The sequence below is a fragment of the Rhipicephalus sanguineus genome, chromosome 4 (genome assembly GCF_013339695.2).
Source record: "Rhipicephalus sanguineus isolate Rsan-2018 chromosome 4, BIME_Rsan_1.4, whole genome shotgun sequence".
Classification (NCBI taxonomy): domain Eukaryota; kingdom Metazoa; phylum Arthropoda; class Arachnida; order Ixodida; family Ixodidae; genus Rhipicephalus; species Rhipicephalus sanguineus.
The window spans coordinates 173,919,063-173,940,878 of NC_051179.1; the positions used below are offsets into that span (position 1 = coordinate 173,919,063).

The 21,816-nt window shown below is 48.3% G+C and overlaps 1 protein-coding gene across 1 annotated transcript in view; it reads left to right on the plus strand.

The window, feature by feature from the left end:
* Nucleotides 1-21,816, plus strand: part of LOC119391860 (fatty acid synthase) — a 507,973-nt gene that overhangs the window by 108,530 nt on the left and 377,627 nt on the right. The window contains exons 16-17 of the mRNA XM_049415427.1: nucleotides 2,938-3,089; nucleotides 21,496-21,705. Of these exons, the coding sequence (XP_049271384.1) occupies nucleotides 2,938-3,089; nucleotides 21,496-21,705 (362 nt within the window). The remainder of the gene's footprint in view (nucleotides 1-2,937; nucleotides 3,090-21,495; nucleotides 21,706-21,816) is intronic.

Below are 21,816 nucleotides of genomic sequence, written 5' to 3' on the forward strand. Positions count from 1 at the left end.
GTTCCTCGGTGCCTTGCATTTCCTTTTTATTGTCAATACAATGTGGCGGCGCGCAGAAATAATTGTTTGTTTGAACATTTGTCCTTAAAAAAAGCAGAAAGAAATTACACGAAGCGAGTGCATTGTAAGACTACTGCACATTGTTGACTTCTTCTTAGATTAAAGGAAGGCATATTGACACAAAAACGCGAGATGGTCAGAACCACAAAGAGCACACAACACTGTGTGTTCTTCCCAGGCACAGTTTGCTAGTTGTTTTTTTTTCGTGCTTGCACCTGCTTCCATAGAGGCCTTAGAATGGCTGTCAACGCATATGGGTTGTGATATTCGGAAATAAACCATTCATTCCTTCCACTAATCATTTTGTTTCAAACTTCGCCGTCTAGTTGTATTAAGGCTCCTAAGCTTATAGATTTACCCTGGCGAGCGGCATTTCATTGTGAGACATGCATGTCCATGAATTATACAGCAATGAGTACAGCATGCTATAGCGGCATCAACTGCAAAACAAGGTAACTGGTTACCACTTTTACAGCGAAAGCGGCTCCGAAATCGCAACAACAGTGCCGTAGTTGTCCGCCACTGCCTCCGCCACCGCCGGTGTCCGTAACCATTATCGCGCAAAATAAGTAAACAAAATTCGGCAGATCCCACGCCATGTGGGAGTCCGTTTCGTGCGAAGCAGTCGGCGAGTACTTCTGCATTTTTTTGCTTTGAGCGAAGCGTTGCGTGGTGGATCGACGTGTTTTTGTAAGCGCAGTAGTTGTGCGCTCATCGTGGGCTTACCAGGCACGTCGAAAAACCTCAGCACTCATGTTAGAGCACATACGTTAGTATCATCAAAACGAAGTGCACTTTACGGTGCGATGATGTGAATCTCATACATAACTTTCCTTAGGGTATTCCTCCGGGTTCGATCAACGCTTGAATGTAGCTTGCTGAATCATACAGGAATACAAATGTAATGTTTATTAGACTGCTATAAAAGCAGAGCCAACACTGGAACTACAATTGACGTTAACATGACATGATACCTGTACTGTACGAGTGTATGTAGTGTTTATTGTTTTGCTATAAAATTACATAGCCAGCACTTCAACCACAATTGATGTTGCACCGACATTACGCCTGCATAGGGTGTTTTTCCAAAGCAGTTTTTAGACCTGGCGTGGCTCTCTGGTAGAATACCTGACTGCCGCGTAGAATGCTTGAGTCCGATTCCTGCTGAGATCCTAATTTTTATAATTTGCATTCTTCGAGTCAAGCGCCGCCCGATGTCGGTTTTCCGTAACACCAATATCAGTTCTCGCCGTTCCTTGGTCGAGATATGCTCTTAATTTCTTGTGGCACATGCCCGTATACCGCGGCCTGTGGTAAACGGGTATGTGTCTCACGCCTCTGGAGGCGAGGGTTTGCCGACGTACGCGACTGAATTTTCATGTTATTCATGTCATGACCAGACAGTCGTATTCGTCAAACCCTCTTTCCCTTCCATGACAATTTCGGTTTATACCAAGTAAAGGAGGCGATCCCGAGAGCACCCAGGCGATAGATAGATAGATAGATAGATAGATAGATAGATAGATAGATAGATAGATAGATAGATAGATAGATAGATAGATAGATAGATAGATAGATAGATAGATAGATAGATAGATAGATAGATAGGAACGCTCAAAGTGCCGTGGGTTTGCTAGAAATGCTTCGTATCTAAAGAAAATATCCAGCAACCGATGGGATTTGAACCCGGATCTTCTGTGTGGCAATCAAGCATTATACCATAGAGCCACGCTGGCGCTTGAAACTCCTTTGCAAAAAGACCCTATACATACGTCATGTCGGGCAAAGCCTTGTGTTAACATCATCATCATCATCAGCCTGTCTACGCCCACTGCAGGGCAAAGGCCTCTCCCATATTCCGCCAATCAACCGGTCCTGGGCTTTCTGCTGCCACGTTATACCTACAAACTTCTTAATCTCATCTACCCACCTAGTTTTCTGTCTCCCCCTCACGCGTTTGCCATCTCTTGGAATCCAGTCAGTTACCCATAATGACCACCGGTTATCCTGCCGACGTGCTACGTGCCCGGCCCATATCCATTTCTTCTTGATTTCAACTATGATGTCCTTAACCCCCGTTTGTTCCCTGACCCACTCTGCTCTCTTCCTGTCACTTAGGTTAGACCTATCATTTTCCTTTCCATCGCTCGCTGCGTCGTCCTCAATTTGAGCTGAGCCCTGTTTGTAAGTCTCCAGGTTTCTGCTCCGTAGGTAAGTACCGGTAAGATGCAGCTGTTATATACCTTCCTCTTAAGGGATAGTGGTAGACTACCATTCATGATTTGATAATGCTTGCCGAATGAGCCCCATCCTATTCTTATTCTTCTAGTTAGTTCACTCTCATGGTTCGGCTCCGCGGTTACTACCTGTCCTAAGTAGACATGCTCCTTTGCAACTTCCAGTGTCTCGACACCTATCGCAAAGTGCAGTTCTCTACCAAGATTGTTCCACATTATTTTAGTTTTATACATATTAATTTTCAGACCTAATCTTCTACTTTCCGTATCCAGTTCAGTAATCACGAGCTGTAATTCGTCTCCCGAGTTAACAGGGTGTATCGTAATTGTCGTTGACTTTCTTCTTTTGTTTGTTCGTGGTGCATTTGTAGTAGCGGAATTGCTAGAAACCTATAATTGTTTAAAGCCTAGATTTCCAAAGAAAAACGCAAGAGCTTTTTTTTTCTACTAAATTTTTACTGCTGCCGCGCCACAAAGCCGTTACATACATGTAGACACAATCGCCACCGGCTGATCTAAGCGCTACTCTCATTTGTTTGCGATGTTCAAGCGTATGGATCGCCCTTGTCGTTCTGCATCAGCCACGAGATCGGCTATTAATGCGTAGGACTCAAGTGCTAAGCTGATTATTTTGTTACAGGTGCATCTTTAATGCAAACATAAATCAGGCAGAAGAAATCGATTTCAGTCCAAGAAACCCAGCCTACACAGACTTACTAACCAAAGACCTTGTCATGAACATTTACCGTGACGGCCAATGGGGATCCTTCAGACTGTCGCGCCGATTGAAATGTAAGTTACACCATGTAAACACCAGCCTGTGAAGGCACAAGGTCTTCGTTTTACCTTACAGCCTCTCATATTAAAATCGTAATAGATACTGTCGCATCTGAGTGGGAAGAGGTTAAGTGCTGGCTTCGTGTCACATTTCCTTAATTATCGCTATAGAGGTGGAAAGCCAAAGTCATTTAAGAGATTCATTTTTTGTTCTGAGAGAATCACGACGATTCGTGAGTTATACATCCACGTCCCAACGTAAGTGGCGCCATATAGCGTATGCCTCGTTTTGGTAAATAATCAGCGCTAAAAAATGAAAACGAAAAAACAAGGACTTGGAACCACTTTTTAATATCCAGTAAAAGTTACCATCTTCAAATGTCTGCCGTAGCAAAGAACCCCGTAAAGCGTAGCCTAGCTGCGCAGTGAGCATCCTAATGCTTTGCGGTGGAAGTGACAGAGCGTCCAATATATTCCCTATAGTTAGGTCCAACGCAACCATGCTACAGACGAAAGGAATGCGACTGCTACTTTACATGACACCCATACCTATAGAAGCTAGTCGCCTTTAGAGTAAGGTGCATGTAAGGTGTTTCTACTTTTTAAGGGACACTAAAGGCAAATAACAATTTATGTCAGAGCGAAAGCTCAATGTATGACAACTTCTAAAACGGCAATATTATCAACAGCAGTGCCCTACCTACCGAGAATTTCAGCTAAATATTTCACATGATGAGAGGCAAGAGTGGCACATTTTCGAAGTGATGCCGATGACGTATGAGAGTCTGCCTACAATAAATCACTAGTGATCAAGCCAGCAGCAATAAAAAAGAACCTTCCCTGCATCAAAAGACCTAATAAAATGCTGTTTGTTCGTTTCCGTTTGATTCATGAAAAAAAGGTCACAGCATATCGACGGGGTGAATGATGATGAGCGGGCCGAAGCTCTGGAGGTAATCGTCGGTAAACCGTGAAACTCTTCTGCTAAATTCGCCCAGTACATCATATAAAGAGTGCGAAACACCATGTATATATCAAACATCAAACTTTTATTGTACTGTTGGTTTACGTTGTCCCTTCATTAACGCCGCTTTGTGATCGGTGAAATGCAGGGAAAGTGTCCGCTCCCGAACGAAAGAGAAAGCGTGCCAAGAGTGAGCGCGTTTTGCGATCGCAGGCATCCAATGACATGCGCCTTCGCAATATACAAGCGCCATCTGTCATCTTTAAACAACAACTCTAAGAAATGCATGAAACGCCATCTAGTGAGCAATTCATTAAACTAGAGCTGGCTACATTCGTACTACGGCAGAGGAGGGAACGACCCACACCCTAAGGAGCTTCGCCCCTAAAAGCCTCTGTGGCGTTGCCATGGGGACCGGCGCGCGTGGTTCAAAGGTTCCGTTTTCGCCGAACTGCGCTTCGCCCGGCGCCCTGCTTCGCTCACGCGGTCGCGTCTGTCGCTTGTGTTTTGCGCGCTCGTGAAAGTCGCTGTGACAAAAAGTTCGACAAAATGCCGCATGCATGTGATATTTCCGGATGCCCGAATGGTGCATAACGCCAGTGTTGCAGCAAGGAAGCCGATGTGTCTTTTCAGTGGGTGCCGCGGAATGAACCCTTACGATCGAAGTCTCGTTGTCAAGTTCTACGTCCACAGCCACTGCGGCGATTGCGGCAAGCTTCGATGGCCTCGATGGCCGTTGTTGCTGCTGTGTGTCCCGCTACTTTCGCTCTGCTGCTACTAGCGTCACTACAGCAGTGACGTATGCAAGTCTGATTTCAGGCGGGTGATTTGAAGTGCGCTAACGCGATGTGGACCACTAAAACGTGATTTTATTTCAAAATAAGCATTTCCTTGGCATAAAAGTAGCACTACGAGGTATCTTGACCGCTATTTCAACAATCAACGTGGACTCAATATTTGCCTTTAGTGTCCCTTTAATGAAAGAGAAGGGGTAACCTGTCAGTCGGTGCGGTTTTGTACTTTTTCTTGGAGCCGTTAGTGGATGAGGTAGGCAATGTTTAACGCACAAGCGTCTCCTCGCTTATTGTTTGCACTTTTGTGAAACCCGCCAGCATTCTGTTCCGAGATTGCATTCCATATATTAGGAATAATAGGGGATTGGATTCGATTGGATTTATGGCCTCACCCTTTGTGTTGGGCGGGCATGAACTGGGTGCTGCGAAAGTACAGCGAACTAGAAGAATCACAGCAGCACGCTGAGAAGTTCCTCGTACTTGTGCATTTAGAGCAACATTAATGTAACAGGCATCGTTACTCGAATTCGGGTCTAGCGCTCTTCGTTGACGCATAGCCCCGGCTTCGTGTTCGCTGGACTCGAGATCCGCAACTCTTGGTGAACGTATGTGCTCGGCTTGGACTACGAGTCCTTTCCCGGGCGAGTTTACACTACCGTTTATTGAATGCTTCATGCCACTCGGCGGAATTGTCGACGCGCGGCCGTGGAATCCCAGGTTAATTGAAAACGTGTCTGAGGCGAGAGAAGCGCTGCTGAGCGCGCCAGAACTCAATTTCCTTGCCTTTCCTTCCGCGCGAGTGACGCAATGAGCGTGAGCGACGGCACGGTGGTGGTGGTGGCAAAAATTTTATTCAAAGTGGCAGTCTGAATGGCAGTCTCGGCTTTCTCCAATGGGACGCCATTGGAGAAAGCCGCTGCCTGGACGCGCGCCACCAAGGAGCGCTGCGCATCCAAGATAGAGCAGCCAAGCAGGTACTCCTCCCACGCCACTCTAGTTGGGGTGGGGAAGGGAGGGGAGTTGCAGGACAGAAAGCCAGGACGTGAAAGGTATCGGCGAGGGCCTGACAAGTCGGGCACGTACCAGAAATTTCCGGGATGGAGTGCCAGACCACGTGCAGGGTCAGGGTAATGTCGGCGCGAATTGCGACAGTAATCCAGAATATCTCGGTAGCCTGTAAGACGCGAGTTTCCAGGATCTGACTCAGGACGCGGAAGGGCAGCGGCCCGGGGGAGAGAAGCGCGGGCGGCTGCCTTGGCCGCCTTGTTGCCGGGAAGCCCTGTGCGGCCTGGAGTGTAGGCTATTCTAAGAGAGTGAGGGCCAAAACGCCCCGAGGCGGCTTGAAGGAGATGAGCAGCCAATGGGGTGATGGAACCCTGGATGTATCAGAAACAGGCTTAGCGCGAGTCTACCAAGAATTTGTGAGTGGTGGGATGGGAGGCGGCCAAAGCAATTGGCAGCCTTCTCTGCATGGGTCGCACTGTCGGCTCTAAAGCAGAGGACGTCGACTTGGTGACCTTCTGTGATCGCAGCGGCCGTGTAGTGAGCCGAGGGAGAAGGGCTCGAGACGTCTACATAAAATACGCCGGGGCGATCGGAGTGACGCGCCTGATGGGCAGCAGTATGCGCGTGCCTTCGACCGGAGTGTTGTTCGGGGTAGAGCACTGCACGGGCTCGGGCCTACCCGAAAACCCGGGCCCGGCCCGGCCCGTGGGCCGGGCCGGGCCGGGTAAAGTAGTTTTCACGGCGGGCCCGGGCCGGGCTCGGGTTTGAAGCTGCGGGCTTAGGGCCGGGCCCGGGTTTGAGGTGGCGGGCTCGGGTCGGGCCGGGCTTGGACTTTGCTCCGTTCTTAAAGGGTCACTAAAGTGAGCACACTGAATCGGTTTAGACCGATAAAGTGTACTCTGAGAACCCGAACGTCATTAATTTCACGACCAATAAGTTTATTATTAAGGAGAAAATCAAGGTCAATGTAGCCTTTTGAAATTTCCGGCTGAAATGTCCGTACGTGACGTCACGGATTTCAAACTGTATTCATCGTATTTTGGGGGCATTGGCTCAACGAAATTTCCAGAAACTTGGTATGTTAAGTCTATGGCCCCCTCAGAGGTCAATGTACTTCATTTTTACCCACTATAAACTACGTAGAGTCCAGTAGATGCCGTTAGAATCTATGGCGTCACGGCGTTTCCTGCGTGAATTTTAAGTTGGTGTCGTTACCTGCATTTTCCTGCGAGCTTTCTCTCTTACCAAGAGTCTTGTCGCGGCGAGCGCGGTGCTTTTAAAATGGTGAAAGAGTAATTTAATGATAATAGAAAAATTGTTTTTCTCTTTAATGTGCCTTGTTCCGCATACGCTGTGCATACATATATGTCCCACATTTCATCTCGAAAAAACAGTTTCGCCGCAAGGGCGAAGCAATGGATGCGATAGCAAGAAATCGAAATGTCACATGAAGAACCAGAAACAGCTCGATACTTGCAGCGTGCCGCTGAAGCACGAAGGACGCCCTAAATGAACGCACAGGCATGCACAGGGCAAGCGTGAACTAACAACTGTCACAGTTGTTACGCCTATGTGCTTGAGCAGGGTTGCCAATGGTGGCTACTTTTCGCCAAATTGGCGAATTTAAGAGGCCCGTGGCGACCTAAAATTATGAATGGCAACATGGCGAATTTTTGGCGATTTTCGGCTTAGGTCTCCACTGAATTATGCATCCTAAGATGAGTGTCTTCCCAACGAATGAGCGGCAACATTCTCTCTATTTTTCTTGGTTTTAGACCCACGAGTAGAATGTGCGCATTACGCGTCATTCGGTATGTCCGTCCTGTAACTCGTGTGTATCTCGTCAATTCATCTAGATGCAAGAGGTACTGGAACGACCGCCAGCGACATTCTAGCAAAATGTAAGTCAGCGGACTGCCTTGTAAACCGCGAGGGGGCAGTGTTTGACTATAAGTTTATAGCTTTCGGTGCTTTAAGCTTCTCTAAAGTTTCGCTTCTGAAGGGGCTAGACGACGGGTTGGCCGCGTGTTCCGACCATTTGTTCCGCCAAAGCTCAAACTGTTCTGAATAGCTTGGCGACTTATTCGCTGTTGCAGTACTCCCAATTCAGCTCGTAAAGACTGTTTTGGAATAGCGAAGAGAGGCGGATACCCGGCTATTTGTCGAATAAAAAATATTTATTGAGGCATTTTCCACTGTTCTCGTAGAGCGTGATATAACATTTTACATTGCCTACCTGTTCATTAATAACGCATCGGATTGACGCGTGTAGGTATAAGTGACTATAAGAAAGGGTCGGTGGCGTCGGGTATCATATAAGCTCACACTGAAAAGGTGTAAGACTCACTAATGATTGGTTCCTGTAAGAATTCTGTCACGTTACCTTCAATAAACCTTTTAATGCTTTTAATTTATATAAGGGTACATAAAGCTGTCTACAAACAACGATTTCACGGTTTTCGCCCAAGGTTTACCACACTATTACCTTTGAAACGAGCGGAGAGGGATGGAAGGATATCATGAGCGTTTCATTCGTTCACACGTGCGCCACCCCGCATATCTTGCGGTTAGTCGCAGAAGCAGCAACATGCACTCCCATTCTGAAACGGGCGATACGCCATGGCATCTAGAAACGTCAATATAATTAAAGGGTCTTGGATCGTACTGTATTCTGCGGGGCTATACGTGAGTGGAGATTATTTATACTAGGTATGCCGCACATATCTTGAATGGCGACTTTTTTGGCGAAATTTGTAAAAAAAATGGCGACTTTTGGCGACTTTTTGCTCGTCGTTTGGCGGCATTTATTCGAAAGTCAGTGGCAACCCTGTGCTTGAGCAAAACGCTGCAAGTGTCGACAATGGAGAATCAGACGCTTGCTTGCTTGCTTGCTTGCTTGCTTGACCCTTAATTCTTGGTTCTTATCCACTCTGGGGGATTGGCCATGAAACCGGCGGTTAATATAAGTGGGTAAATTTAGAATTTAGACGCTCTTAGATATTTCTTCTTCTTTTAAACTATGGCTCGTGGAGTGACCCTCTGCGTTTCCAGCCACAAGGGGGCGTCTGATGCAAGGTGTTCCCGGTGTTCTTTGTCTTTTTTGTTTCCTTCCACATCCCGAGTGGGTACAGAAAATGGCCACCTTGTCATGCGTGTCTCAAGGGCAGTATTCGAAATTAAAGAAAATTAGGAGCGCTGCGGCTGCAAGTGTCGGCAATGGAGAATCAGACGCGCTTAGATATTTCGTTTTCTTTTAAACTGTGGCGCGTGGAGTTACCCCCTGCGTCTCCAGCCACAAGGGGCGTCTGATGCAAGGTGTTCCCGGTGTTCTTTCTTTTTTTTTTCCCTTCCACATCACGAGTGGGTACAGAAAAGGGACATGTTGTCCTGCGCGACTCAAGGGCAGTTTTCAAATTGAAAGAAAATTAGGACGTTGCGTGATAGAAAACACGCTGACGCTCCTCCGAGCTTTGCTTAACACCAGCGGTACATGGTGTATATAAATAGCTCGCCGTTATTTTGCCGGCACATACATAGTGGGTGGCTGAGTTGTCTACGCAGCGTGCTGGGGAGCGAGGTGTTGCTGGTTCGAATCCGCCGTCTGGTAATGCAGTATTTTTTTTCTTCTGCTTTATTTTTCTTTGTGCCTTTATATATATATATATATATATATATATATATATATATATATATATATATATATATATATATATATATATATATCCGGGACATGACGGCGCCGACGGACGGCGATAGCAAAAATCAGCCAAGAGTGCCCATATAATTGCTATCGCAATAAAACGCTATTTTTATGTCGGGTACACTATTTGGAGAAGTTTTATGAGGGATAAGTACTGAACTTCTGTTGCTTTTTGCATATGAGCTACTTGATTTATCTGAAGCGAGCGAGCTAAAAGTAAATATACCAGGCGCTTATATGTAACATCTCGTTATTCCGTGCTTTATTTGCTTTCGTTATTTTATTATATCCCAAGTGTTACTATGTAATCCCAGTAATAAATGTAATATAATAAAATTATACCTATGAGATGTCATCGCAAGAGCGATCACAGAGCTCCAAAGCGGGGAAACGTTGTTGAAAGTCAGAGCCCCCCTCTAAAACGTAAGGACTGCACGGAGTCTTGATACATAGAATCCCTATAAAGGCACATTCTTTTTCTGTGACTCTGTGACGGCTCCCAGTGGTCATGTGGCGCGAGATGGACATGCACAGCCTGCGTTGTGTGCCCACAATGTTAACGTCTGAGCTTTCGTCTTGTTCCGCCATATCAGGGGTCTCAAACTCACCTCAGCTAACGGGCCGCATTCACGAAAATTTACTCCCGCAAGGCTAGGGCAATGACGAAGGTAGGAGCGCGGGAGGGGGGAACAGGTTTTAAAACTACCGTCATTTCACAGCAGACGTTTCCCGTATCTCGTATACGAGATCATTTCTGAAGGGGATTTGGCGGCAGGATTCCAAAAACATATGGATACCAATTGTTGCAAACTAGTGCGGAACGGAGCAACTTGGAGCGCGCCAGACTCTATCGAAGTAGAGTTACTGTATACAGTAACTCTATATCGAAGAAGAGGAAACCGAGGGGCATCGAGGGCACGTGCACGTGGCCGGCGCAGCAGTTCGCCTTTAGTATTGCCATTAAACGGACGTCTCTCTTTCACATCTGGGGAACCAGTCATTTCGTATCACCCATAAAGACTAAAATCTGGACGCCGATTCTGAAATATAGCTTTTGTTTCACGGTTATGTGTCAACACACGGTGACCGCAGGAGGCGCCTCACGAAAAATATGCTTTCGATCTGTCATGCCTGTGTATCCCAAGAACATGCTTGTAAAGAACAAATCACGCCATATTCACGGAATGAATGATGATAAGTGGGCGAAGCTCGAGAGGGAGAGATCATCGGTAAACCGTAACTCTCCCGTGAAAGTTAGCCCATTACATCATTAAGAAAGACGTAAGACTGTGCGTATATTATACAAATCAACTTTTATTTTATTCTTGTTCGTTTTGTTGTTTCGTTTCTTCGCTTGTTCTTTCCATTTCGTCGTTGTCATGGCAGCTGGATTGCGAGGTCCCTTCATTACGACGGCTTTATGGTCCGTGAAATGAAGCGAGAGAGGTCCTTCCTCTGTTACCGGTTTGTAACCACCTAGTTGGGGCCGCCTCTAGCTCGTGAGAAGCGCGCGTTCTGGTATGCAGTAGTAGAAGACGTTGTCGAGTGACGTTAACGCGCACGAGAGTCTCACTCGTCAATGTCGTTTTCTTCTTCTTCTGCATACCAGAACGCGCGCTTCTCACGAGCTAGAGGTGGCCCCAACTAGGTGGTTACAAACCGGTCACAGAGGAAGGACAGACCCACGGATTTAGAGCTTCGCCCCTAAAAAAATGGGATGAAGACAGTCATGTGCGGGCGGAACGTCGCTAGCGAGAGGTCTGCGAGCCGCGTGTTTGAGGCCCTATATTGTGCGTTATATACTGCGAGAGCTACATGATAATGCCGCAACAGCGTTGGAATGTTCAGAAATAGAATAGGTCCATTAAACAAGGCGTGGGGTGAAGTATATTCGCTTGACGAAATATCTGGCTTGAAAAAGGACAATGACAGATTTCGTGCCGGGTGATGTCCCCTTACCTCGTACCATGCATATGCATCAGATGAGTAAGCTTCGAGAAGCTTAGTCGAGTCGCGCCTTTTACCAAACTCGAACGAACCCCGAAAATATATCGAAATCGCTTCGTCCACATCCTGCCAGTCCTAACCGCGTAGTCCAATGGCCACCTTCTACCAGTACAACATTGCTGGGAAGGCATAAACCATTATAATATAGAAAAAACGAGCATGGTGCAAACCGTGCATAACATACACTGCTGAAAACTGCAAGGAGAAGCCCTCAAAGAGGAGTTTTATAGATGACATTGAAGAGTGGCACGAGGTTCGGGAACAGAGGAATGAAGGGATGAGCTGGACAGCTATATTTATTCTACAGAGCTCCACAGAGGCCTCCTACATTTGCTCCAGTAGCGGAAGTTGAAAACAACATGTGGTGCGATCGTGCGGCCAGCGCGACTAGTGCAAGAAGCTTTAGCGCGGCAGGATATATGATGCAACAGCGCATGGCGTGCTTAAAGCAGGAATCTCTTCGTACTGTGATTTTTCGCACAATAACATGTGAAGAACTATAAACTATGTCATAAGAAACTTATAGATATATATACTAGCAGTGGTGTGGTATATGAAAATAATGCTATGACAAATAGTTTTTTTCTTCCTTTCGGCTGCTTATACGCATACACGTGGTGCACGCGGTTCCATACTTTTACCTATATTAGTGTATTTACAACAACGGTCACAAATTTGTTTTTTTGTTCCTCTGTTTCTCTTGCTGTGGCAAGGTGCTAGAATAGTGAAGACAGGTGCTACATATCGAGAAGGGTACACGATTGACTTTGTGGTTAGAGCATGCTATAAATTTCAATAGGCTATAGAGTGCAATAAAAACAAAGTGAAGTGAGCGTTTTGTTCTCTGCCAAGCCAATTTAGAACACATGCTCTGGCGGTGCTCCGTGTTACGTGGCGGCGAAGTCATCACGCCGTCCAAATGGGAGGCTGCTATTACTAGCTCCGCGCTAGAACAGCTGTATGAGCAGTCCAACGGGCCCGCGACGCAGCAGACAGACTTGGTCTTCCTGTTCCGATGTCGGAGCGGCCCGCAACGCGCTAGAGCGCGTTCCGATGGGCCATAATAAAGTTTATCCATCCATTAATTCATCCTTTGTTGTTATTGCTCTCCCTATCGAAACTGAACTCGTGCTCCAAGTCACTTTCCTTGCTACAATGTCTGCTACAAAACGCCCTTCATGATCCCCAATATATATGCAGAAAAAAATGGGTACAGTATGCCACTGCCGAACAAACATTCATTGTATCCATTATGTCCGCTCAACTGTTTGCACCGTGAGCCCCTTTTTACAAGAAATTACCGTATGTAAAAGTATAATTGTTACCGAAACATGCGCCAAAAAAGCGTAGATATTTGCCACTTAAAACACCTTGCTGTCGATTCCATGTTCGGGCAACACCACCTAGATTACTGGGTCGGGCCTCAGTCGGGCCTGATCTGTGGTCGGGCCGGGCCGGGCCGGGTAGGCGAAATTTTTTCTCGGGTTCGGGCCGGGCCCGGGTCTCATTTTGAGTCACCGGGCCGGGTTCGGGCGGGTAAGTTTGAACGAGTTGCGGGCCCGGGCCGGGCCCGGGCCGAGAATTACGGCCCGTGCAGTGCTCTAGTTCGGGGTCCATGGTGCGGCGGGGTGGCTCCACCCATAACTTTTGATGCGAGATTTTTGGTACTGGGGATGGAGCGGCCGGGTCAGAGATTGTGTTGATGCTAAGTTTGTGTAGCAGGCGGCGTCCGGAAGGCGTCTTCGAAAGACGTTTAAGTTCGTGTACACGATGGGCTTCCCGCAGCTCTGCGAAGGAGTTGTGCACTCGCAGGGCCGAAAAGCGGCGTTTGGAACTGGCAATGGGAAGGACCAGCACGCGTTTATACACGGAGCGGAGAACAGTATCTAGTTGGTGTTCGTAACGACGACGCAGGCGAAGGTAGGGCGAGGCATAGAGAACCCGACTGGTCAAAAACGCTTGGGCCAACCGAAGGGATTCGGTCCCTAGCAGGCCGCCACGCTTGGTAAAGTCCCGCCAAATCATACGACTCACTTGTTCACTAATGCGTCTGAGAGAGGATATGGTGCCCTGAAGGTCCAGTGAAGACGAGAGGTGCAGCCCGAGAATGTCAAAGTCCTGGATTACTGGGACAGGTCTGGAGGGGAGGAAAATCTGGGGTGGTGGTAGGCGGGAAACCGAGAGAAGGGCCGATTTGGTTGGGGAACACTCCAGGCCGCAAGAGACGGTGTAAATGTCCACCAGAAGGGCAGCCTGCTGTAGACATTCCTCGATTTGAGCCGGAGAGCCGGTGTTCGGCAGAGAGCGCGCGGTGTACCCCCTCGACGCCGTGTAGGAGGGAAGGGAGGTTCATCATGGCCACGTTAAACAGAAAGGGTTACAAGACCGCTCCTTGAGGCGTACCCCGTGTGCCTAGCGGGAACTTGCCGTATTCGGTAGAGTCGATACGGAGGAAGGCCACGCGATCAGAGAAAGGCACGGATGTACCGAAGGTCTTCTATTCCCAGTTCGCAGTGGAAAGATTCACGAGGATGCCACTATGTTTGACATTGTCGAACGCGCCTCGAAGATCCAGAGCTAGTACGGCTTTGTCATCGTGGCAGGTAGTAGTGGCTCTATGATGTCATGGTGGAGCTAAGGGTGACGTCACTTCGCTGTGTGGAGCTGGCTCCCCGACCATCAGGTCCATTTATAGCATGTTTCTCGCATGCGCTCTACTCTGGAAGCAACAGGTGTTTCTGCGTCATCAGTACAACGCTGGCATAAGCTAGGGAAAAAAGCTTCGCTCCAAAAAATAAATTTAAGCTACTTCATGCCTGTTAAATCTGAGTAAACAGCGGAGCAGAATGAGCTTTTTATTCATCTCTTTCTTCTTTTTTCTTTCTTCTTTCCTTCTGTCTTTATTTTTCTCTTTCTATATTGCTGTCTCTCCTCCTAACACTCACATCACTCTACCTCACCCTCACTACTCATTCCCATCCTTTGCTTCCTGCATTGCACATAGTTATGCTAGGGTTAACCCTTTCTCCTCCTCGTACTTTCCCTTGTCCCCACCCTAGTTCCAGTCCCCACCCTTAATTCCATTACTCATCCCATTGTTATATTGTACCAAGGCTATGCTGTGCTTTACCCTCTACCCTCCTTTTCTTCCCCCCTCAGCTTCACACCACTCCTCCTCGCCCTCAGTTCTTTTTCCCACCTCCTTGCTATGCTATACTGTGCATGGCTATGCTATGCTAGGAGCTGCTTGTCATTTCTGTGGCGCATACCCGCCCACTTTTCCGTCTACGCCACCGTCCTTCCTCCGAGTTTAAACAGCTCCACTGGTAATTATCAGACATTTTACTCTTTTGCAGCCTGTGGACACGGCGAGTTCATAGCTTCCATGTGGGTACGGTAGAATACACGAGAGCGACGGCCAAACGGGACGAACATGCAACTGCTCTCATAAGATTGCCCGCCGCCAGAGATGATGGTGTACCATTCATTTGAGCTACGTACGCCTCAGAAGGCTGTGGCCTTCCGCAGCCCGCTGAATCTTTTCGACACGATTCTTTAACAATTCAATAAATACGTGGCGTACAGTCTCTGAAGACGTGAAATCATATTATAGTACACTGAGAACCAAAAATATTGTTTTTGGACTACCTAACTAGTGGTTGCGATTTCGCTATAGCGCTTCTAGGCGCATACGCAGCCGAGTGCTTCTGTGGGAGGGGGATATTGCAAATAGACGTACCAATGCGAATGTCATGACTAGCGAAGGTCGCGTGCAACATACCGGCACGTGCAACATACCGGCAACAAGCAGTGAAATTAAGTGGAAGTACTAATCATTTATTACGTACTGCTTACTCTGACAGTCGCCACGGTGTTTCTAAAGAACACTATTTTATCATATGCATTGATAATCGTTGGCCACCTGCCATGCACTGCGATAACAAGGGGGCGTTCCTAAACGACACAAGTCTTCAGCTGTTATACAACGCTGAGGGAAATCAACGAAAGCATGGCTGTCTTCGGTCACGTCTAACTATGCCCATTGCAAACATAAACGTATCGCCTTGTTGAATGCATAAAGCAAAGAAGCAAACACTTTAACAGCTCCATGCCAAAATATTGTAAGTTCGCGCACAATTCTAAGGGAATGAAATGCAGTACCACGCTCTTACCACTGCGACTTACCACAGACACTTCAGGCCAAGGCAGACACTTTGGCCAACTACAATTTAAAACGGCGCCTAGCTCTTAGAGTTACCATGTTGTTTATTAACTCTACTTTATCATATTGTCACGCGCTATAGGCGCTGTAGGGGCAAGAACATCGGAACGACAAGACGCAAATGATAGACACTGTCCAACGGCTAGCGCACCTCGCCTTCGTCTTCTTCGCCTTTTTCGGCTGGCCACGGCAGCTGGCTCAAAACACCAGGTGGCATTATTCGCCCTCCCAACGGAACATCGACTCGATGTTGACACACAAGAGATACACTGAATAGGCCGATAAGAAAAAAAACTAAACAAGAGAAAAAAATAAAAGAAGTACGTCATAACATAGAGCAGATGCACGCGAAAGAAAATGCGGTCTGGGGTCCGCAATAAGGGAAGAAAGCGCCGTTCACAATCCTTTGGAGAGCTAACTGACAAGAGCAAAGGAAAAAGAAAGTTTGCCGCACGAAAAGCAGAATAGAAGTATCATCGCGTAAAATAAGGTTTTAGGCGGACGACATGTACAACCTCTGTGCGCGGTACACGGCGTTGGGACGATGCTGAGCCTCCGTCTGGGATAACTTCATAGTTGACCTCGCTCACACGCCTTAGTACTTTGTACGGTCCGAAGTACTTGCTCAGGAGTTTCTCGCTGAGTCCTCGCCGTCTAATGGGAGTCCAAACCCAAACTTGGTCACCAGGTTCATAGCCAACTTGTCTATCCACAGCCGCCGCCGACGCCGCAGCCCGCTCCGGTCACGACACGCTCTGGACGTCTGGTATGCCTCCCAGATTTCTACAGACCCTGAGGACTCTGCACTCCGCGGGGGGGGGGGGGGATGATGTGGCGACACACTGCGCACAAACCGGCGCAGCCTCCGCTTCGTCACTCACTAGTCCAGCGTGACACGGCTGCACGCTACACCACGTCTCCGATAAGGGATAGCGCCACCGCAGCGTCACCGGAGGCTTACGTCATCGACGGTGCCTTTAAAACCAAGCTGCCAAGCTCGGAAGTGATCATTCCTTCGCTACCCGACTGAGCGCAGCGTCGCTATGCTCGCACCGCTGCTGCTACCACGCTAACAAACAGTCGTTATGTTTTATGTTGGGATGCGTCCTTCCATCGACACGGCATCCCGCACCCACTTCTCAGGTCGATTGAAGAAAAGTACTTTGCGCGCCTGAGCCTGTTTCGAGAATCGGCGACCCGAGGCAACGGGTACACGTCTTTCTTTGTGACGTTATTCAGCTTCCTATAATCGACACAAAACAGAAGTGTGCCGTCCTTCTTTTTAACAAGGACGACTGGCGATGACCACTGGCTGCTTGAGGGCTGTATTACGCCGTCTTGCAGCATTTTCTTCACCTGCGTTTGAATCGCGCGTCGTTCGGTTGGTGAAACACGGTAAGGCTGCTGCCATATAGGGTGCGCGTCGTCGTAGGTGATGATACGATGTTTCGTAATCGATGTCTGACGTATCTTCAACGAACGTGCAAAGCAAGTATGGAACTCTAGCAATAAGTCGTGCAGCCTTTGTTTGTTATCGCCAGGAAGCGTGGGACTTATGTCGACTCCGCGGAGAGGTGCTTCATCAGTGCCGATCGCCTCGGAAGCAAAACACTCAGTGACATCGGCTACTGGGTCGGTGTAGGCGATGACAGTACCAGGGAAAAGGTGCCGGTGCTCGTAGCTGAAGTTTGTGACAAGAACCTCGCAGTGGACATCTTCGCGCTACTCAGACACCTTGGGAAAGGAGTAGGGAACGATTGCTTTCCGCGACCACTTCACCGTGTACTAATCCGTCGCACGCCACTTTAACTAAGACAGTTGCGCGCGGTGGTATCGTGACAGCGTCGTCTATTACACGCAGAGATACTCGATGATGGCTGGTGTCGTTCGCTGCTGTGGCACTCTTTGTCGAGAGCGTGACGAGGCCTTGTCGAGTGTCGATGATAGCACAGTGCTCCCTAAGGAAGTCCATTCCGATTATTAGGTCTCCAGAACACTGACGGAGAAAGCTCAAGCTGACAACAAAGGTACAACCGCGAATCTGTATTCGTGCCGTGCAAACACCGAATAGTGTAACGATATGCCCGCCAGCAGTACGAATTGGGGTGCGATTCCAAGGCATCGTCACTTTCTTCAGAAGAGCGGCCTATTTTTCACTGATTATAGAATAGTACGCACCAGTATCCACTGAAGCACTATCTTTGCGACCATCGAGCAGCACTGGAATGTCCAAGGAAACCTTTCCGGAACCAGCCGGTATCGTCGTCGTCGGTGCATCGTCGTTTCGCGTAAACGTCGATGGGGAGCCTTGAGCATGTCCAGCCTGAGCGGCCTCGCCCCCGAAGGTCGCTGTGGTTAGTTTTCCCGGCGTAAGCTGGGTGCCCGACCCTGCACGACGCTCGAATAGCTACGGCGATCAGGGGAAAACCGCCGCGGTGATGGGGAGCGAGGTTGGTGCAGGGATGACGAGGATCCACGCTGCTGGGCAACATAATCTTCGATTTCAGAGGGCCACTGGCCAAACCTAGGTCGCGGTGAATTCGCCGAAAATCCGCGTAGACCGATCTCCCGGTAGGTGATCTGTCTCTTACATGCCCAGCTTCGCCACAGTGGACGCAGAGAGGACGTCGATCCGGTGCACGCCATACGTCGGATTTCCGCGGGGCCAGTCGATGGTCGTTTTAATACGGGGCCGCTTGGACTGTGCAGCATGGCTGGGGCCGCAGTGTGAAGCGGCATTGCAGATGTGACCGGTTGCTTCAAAGATTGAGTATACGACATCCGGGGGAAGTCACTCAGCCAATCTTCCACATCCTCATGTGCAGCACCGTGAAAAGGATTTGGCGTTCGAAGATTGAGCAAAGTATAATAGAGAGTTTGAGAATTGGGGACCCAAGACGCTGGGCCCCCAAGCTGCGTTGGGCAGCCTGCTCTTGCGTTCGGATGATCAGCAGAGTTTGAGAATTGGGCCAACGCAAGCCGCGTTGGGTCGAGCGCACGGAGCGCCACGAGCGACGAAATTTGAAATCATGCGAGACGCGAGCCATACTGCGCCGTGGCCCGCGCTGCGTATGTGTCTTCTCGCTTGTGACCCAAGACGCCTTGGGCCCCACGCTAGTTTTCGATTTTTGCGTCTCGGGTCAACGCGAGCGCAAGAGCCCAAGAGTGGCTTGGGTTCTGCGCATGCGTCCTGGCGGCTCGCAAGCTTCTTGGGTCTCCAAGCTCCTTGGGGCCCCAATTCTCAAAATCTCTAATGAAGCGGTGTTGTGCCTTCCGTACCGGTTGGGTTGGTGTCGGTTGGGATGGTCGGAGCCGCCATGTTGTCTGGGAGCAGTCCAAACTCGGGGGCTTGTCCTCGAATCATCCTGCCGGCGCAGTGCACAGGAGTAACCACCGGCATGATGTTTGAGATCTTGCTACTCGGATGGGTACAGTGCATAGATTACCCCGCACCACCACCAGTTTGTCACGCGCTATAGGCGCTGTAGTGGCAAGAACAGCGGAACGACAAGACGCGAATGATAGACACGGTCCAACGGCTAGCGCACTTCGCCTTCGTCTTCTTCGCCATTTTCGGCTGGCTACGGCATACTGGCTCAAAACACCAGGTGGCAATATGCATTGATATTCGTTGGCTACCTGCCATGCACTGCGATAACAAGTGGGCGTTCCTAAATGACACAAGTCTTCAGCTGTTATGCAACGCTGAGGGAAATCAACGTAAGCATGCCTGTCCGTGGTCACGTCTAAGTATGCCTTTCTTCAGACGTCTTCAGTCACGTCTAAAAACTAGCGCCAATGTGTATCGTAGTGACAAAGAAGCAAGTGCGTTTTTAAATGTGAAGGCCTCCGTGCTTCAGTGGTGAAATTCCACTTCTGACGGAGGGATGCGTTGCTCGCTGTACTTGTATGTTGACCAAAAGAAACAGTGCCTGCAGTACGTCCGGAAAAATGAGCGATTACTGACAATAACCGTCTAGCCCGTTTTATGCGTATCTCTTGGAGAAGGCATTGTGATTGAAAACACCAGGAACCGGGAAGAAAATGGGCGTGTGCCAGCCTGCAGCGACCATCAGCCAGGAACTCGGCTGACCGCTACATCCGCGTCCTGGACACCATATTTTCACGTGGTCGTGACGTCGACGAAGGCAGCAGTCAGCAAGTCGAGATGGAACTCTTTATTCGGCCAAACTTGTGGCCGAGAAACTGAAAGCTACAGCAATACACTGATAGCGGCGGACAGAGCGTCGACCGTCGATCAACTGGCAAGCGGTCAAGCGCGTCGGCTTTTATACAGGCGCTATGGAACATTCCAGCAATATCGCTGGTGGCGGCGTTATCTCTCGACAAAGCTGGAACATTCGCGTGCGGCACGCAATCTTAAAAAAACGATCTACTAAAATCGTGAAGCTTCTCGAACACTGCTTCACGGCCAGCGTCGAGTGTTGATAACCGTCCTTGCTGGTCAAACTCGAAGACATCAAAATAAAAGAAGAAGCGGGCGTGGCAATATTCTCCCAGCCACATCCGCCCTGCTCCGCCGTTCTTTTCATTTCCTTCATTTTTCCCCCCTGGAGGGCACTCATTGGCTGAGCGTCTCTTGCACTGTCACGTGCCGAAGGAGCGGCATGTCATCTTCGTCGTTGTCTAATTATTGTCCCCACACGGCTCGCGCATACCAACACAACTTGTGTCATGCAACCAGGATATCTCCTCCGTGTGGACGGAGCGGTAGTACTCTTCGGCTATTTCAAATCCGTATAGGCGAATAATGTATACGACAATACCACTCGAATAGAATATGACCCGGTGCTGTATATCTTGTCATGTCTCCTTCTCTCCTTTCACATCCCTTCCTGCCTATTCTCGTTAGTAGTCTGCAAAGTCGAGAACTCGTAACGAGGGGGTAAAAAAGAAAAGATCTTTGTATGATGCAAAGAACGCAGCTCTCCTTACAAACTTTAATTTTAAATTTACCACGAGAACCTTTCCGCTGCGCGGATGTTCTAAAAGTGCTTGTGAGATGGCGGTCAGAGACTAAACGACGGCTTTGTGAGCTAAGGGAGGCATTGTTAGGAGACTGGAGGAACTAAAACAATCAGAGTAGAAGGCAAGCTCAGCACTGCTGTTTCGCTGCGCAAATTTCTAAGTCATGCATTATATAAAGCTTGATTGTAAACATGTATTATGCAATGTACTTTGGCAACAGTTGTATATTTTGTTGTCAGTATTCTTTTTTGTATATTCATGTACCCACTCCTGCTTGGGCCCGAGTTGAGCCTGCAGTATTTGTAAATAAATAAAATAAATAAAGTTCCTGGATATTCGCTGGGCCCATATAGACCGGTGTGGGGAATTGCTAAAATGAATATTTGAGTTTTTCTCGACTTCTGCAAATGAGTGAATGTACTTGTGTGAATGAATGTTTATTCTTTGCATGAAAGCGATAAGCGCTGTATCTTTGTGCAAAAGAAATCAAGTAGGGAGCCTAGTGTTCCTGCAAACCCACCACTTTTTCGTTTCATGAAGCAATAAAAGTTCATTCTCTATTGTTTGTTTTTCAAAATATGGGGCAGAGGTAATTATTTGTTTTGCCTACTTCCTGCACAATTTGTGTTACAATGTAATCGCATTGTCGAAAACTCTTCTAAGCTAAAATGTCTGAAATTCATATGTAAGCACCTACTACGCGGCTAATTAGTTAGTGAAGATTACCCTGCTTCTTATAGGTGATTCTCCGAAAATTCCCACGAAGTATGCTTGCATCAGCATACAGAAAATTGGTGACTTGTCAAGTCTGCAGTGGTATTTGGCACCACTGAGCTACGTTCTTCCATCCATTTCTTCTACCAAGGCCATCTGCACAGTATACTACGCTGCGCTCAACTTCCGTGACGTCATGCTCACCACTGGGAAGCTCTCGGCCGATGCTTTGCCAGGTAAGTTTTTTCGGAACAGTTTTACGCTCTAGACTACCACATTCTTTACCCTACGAAAGTTGGTTTGAACCGCAAGGCCAGTAATGCATAGCCTTAATAACGTACTATAAA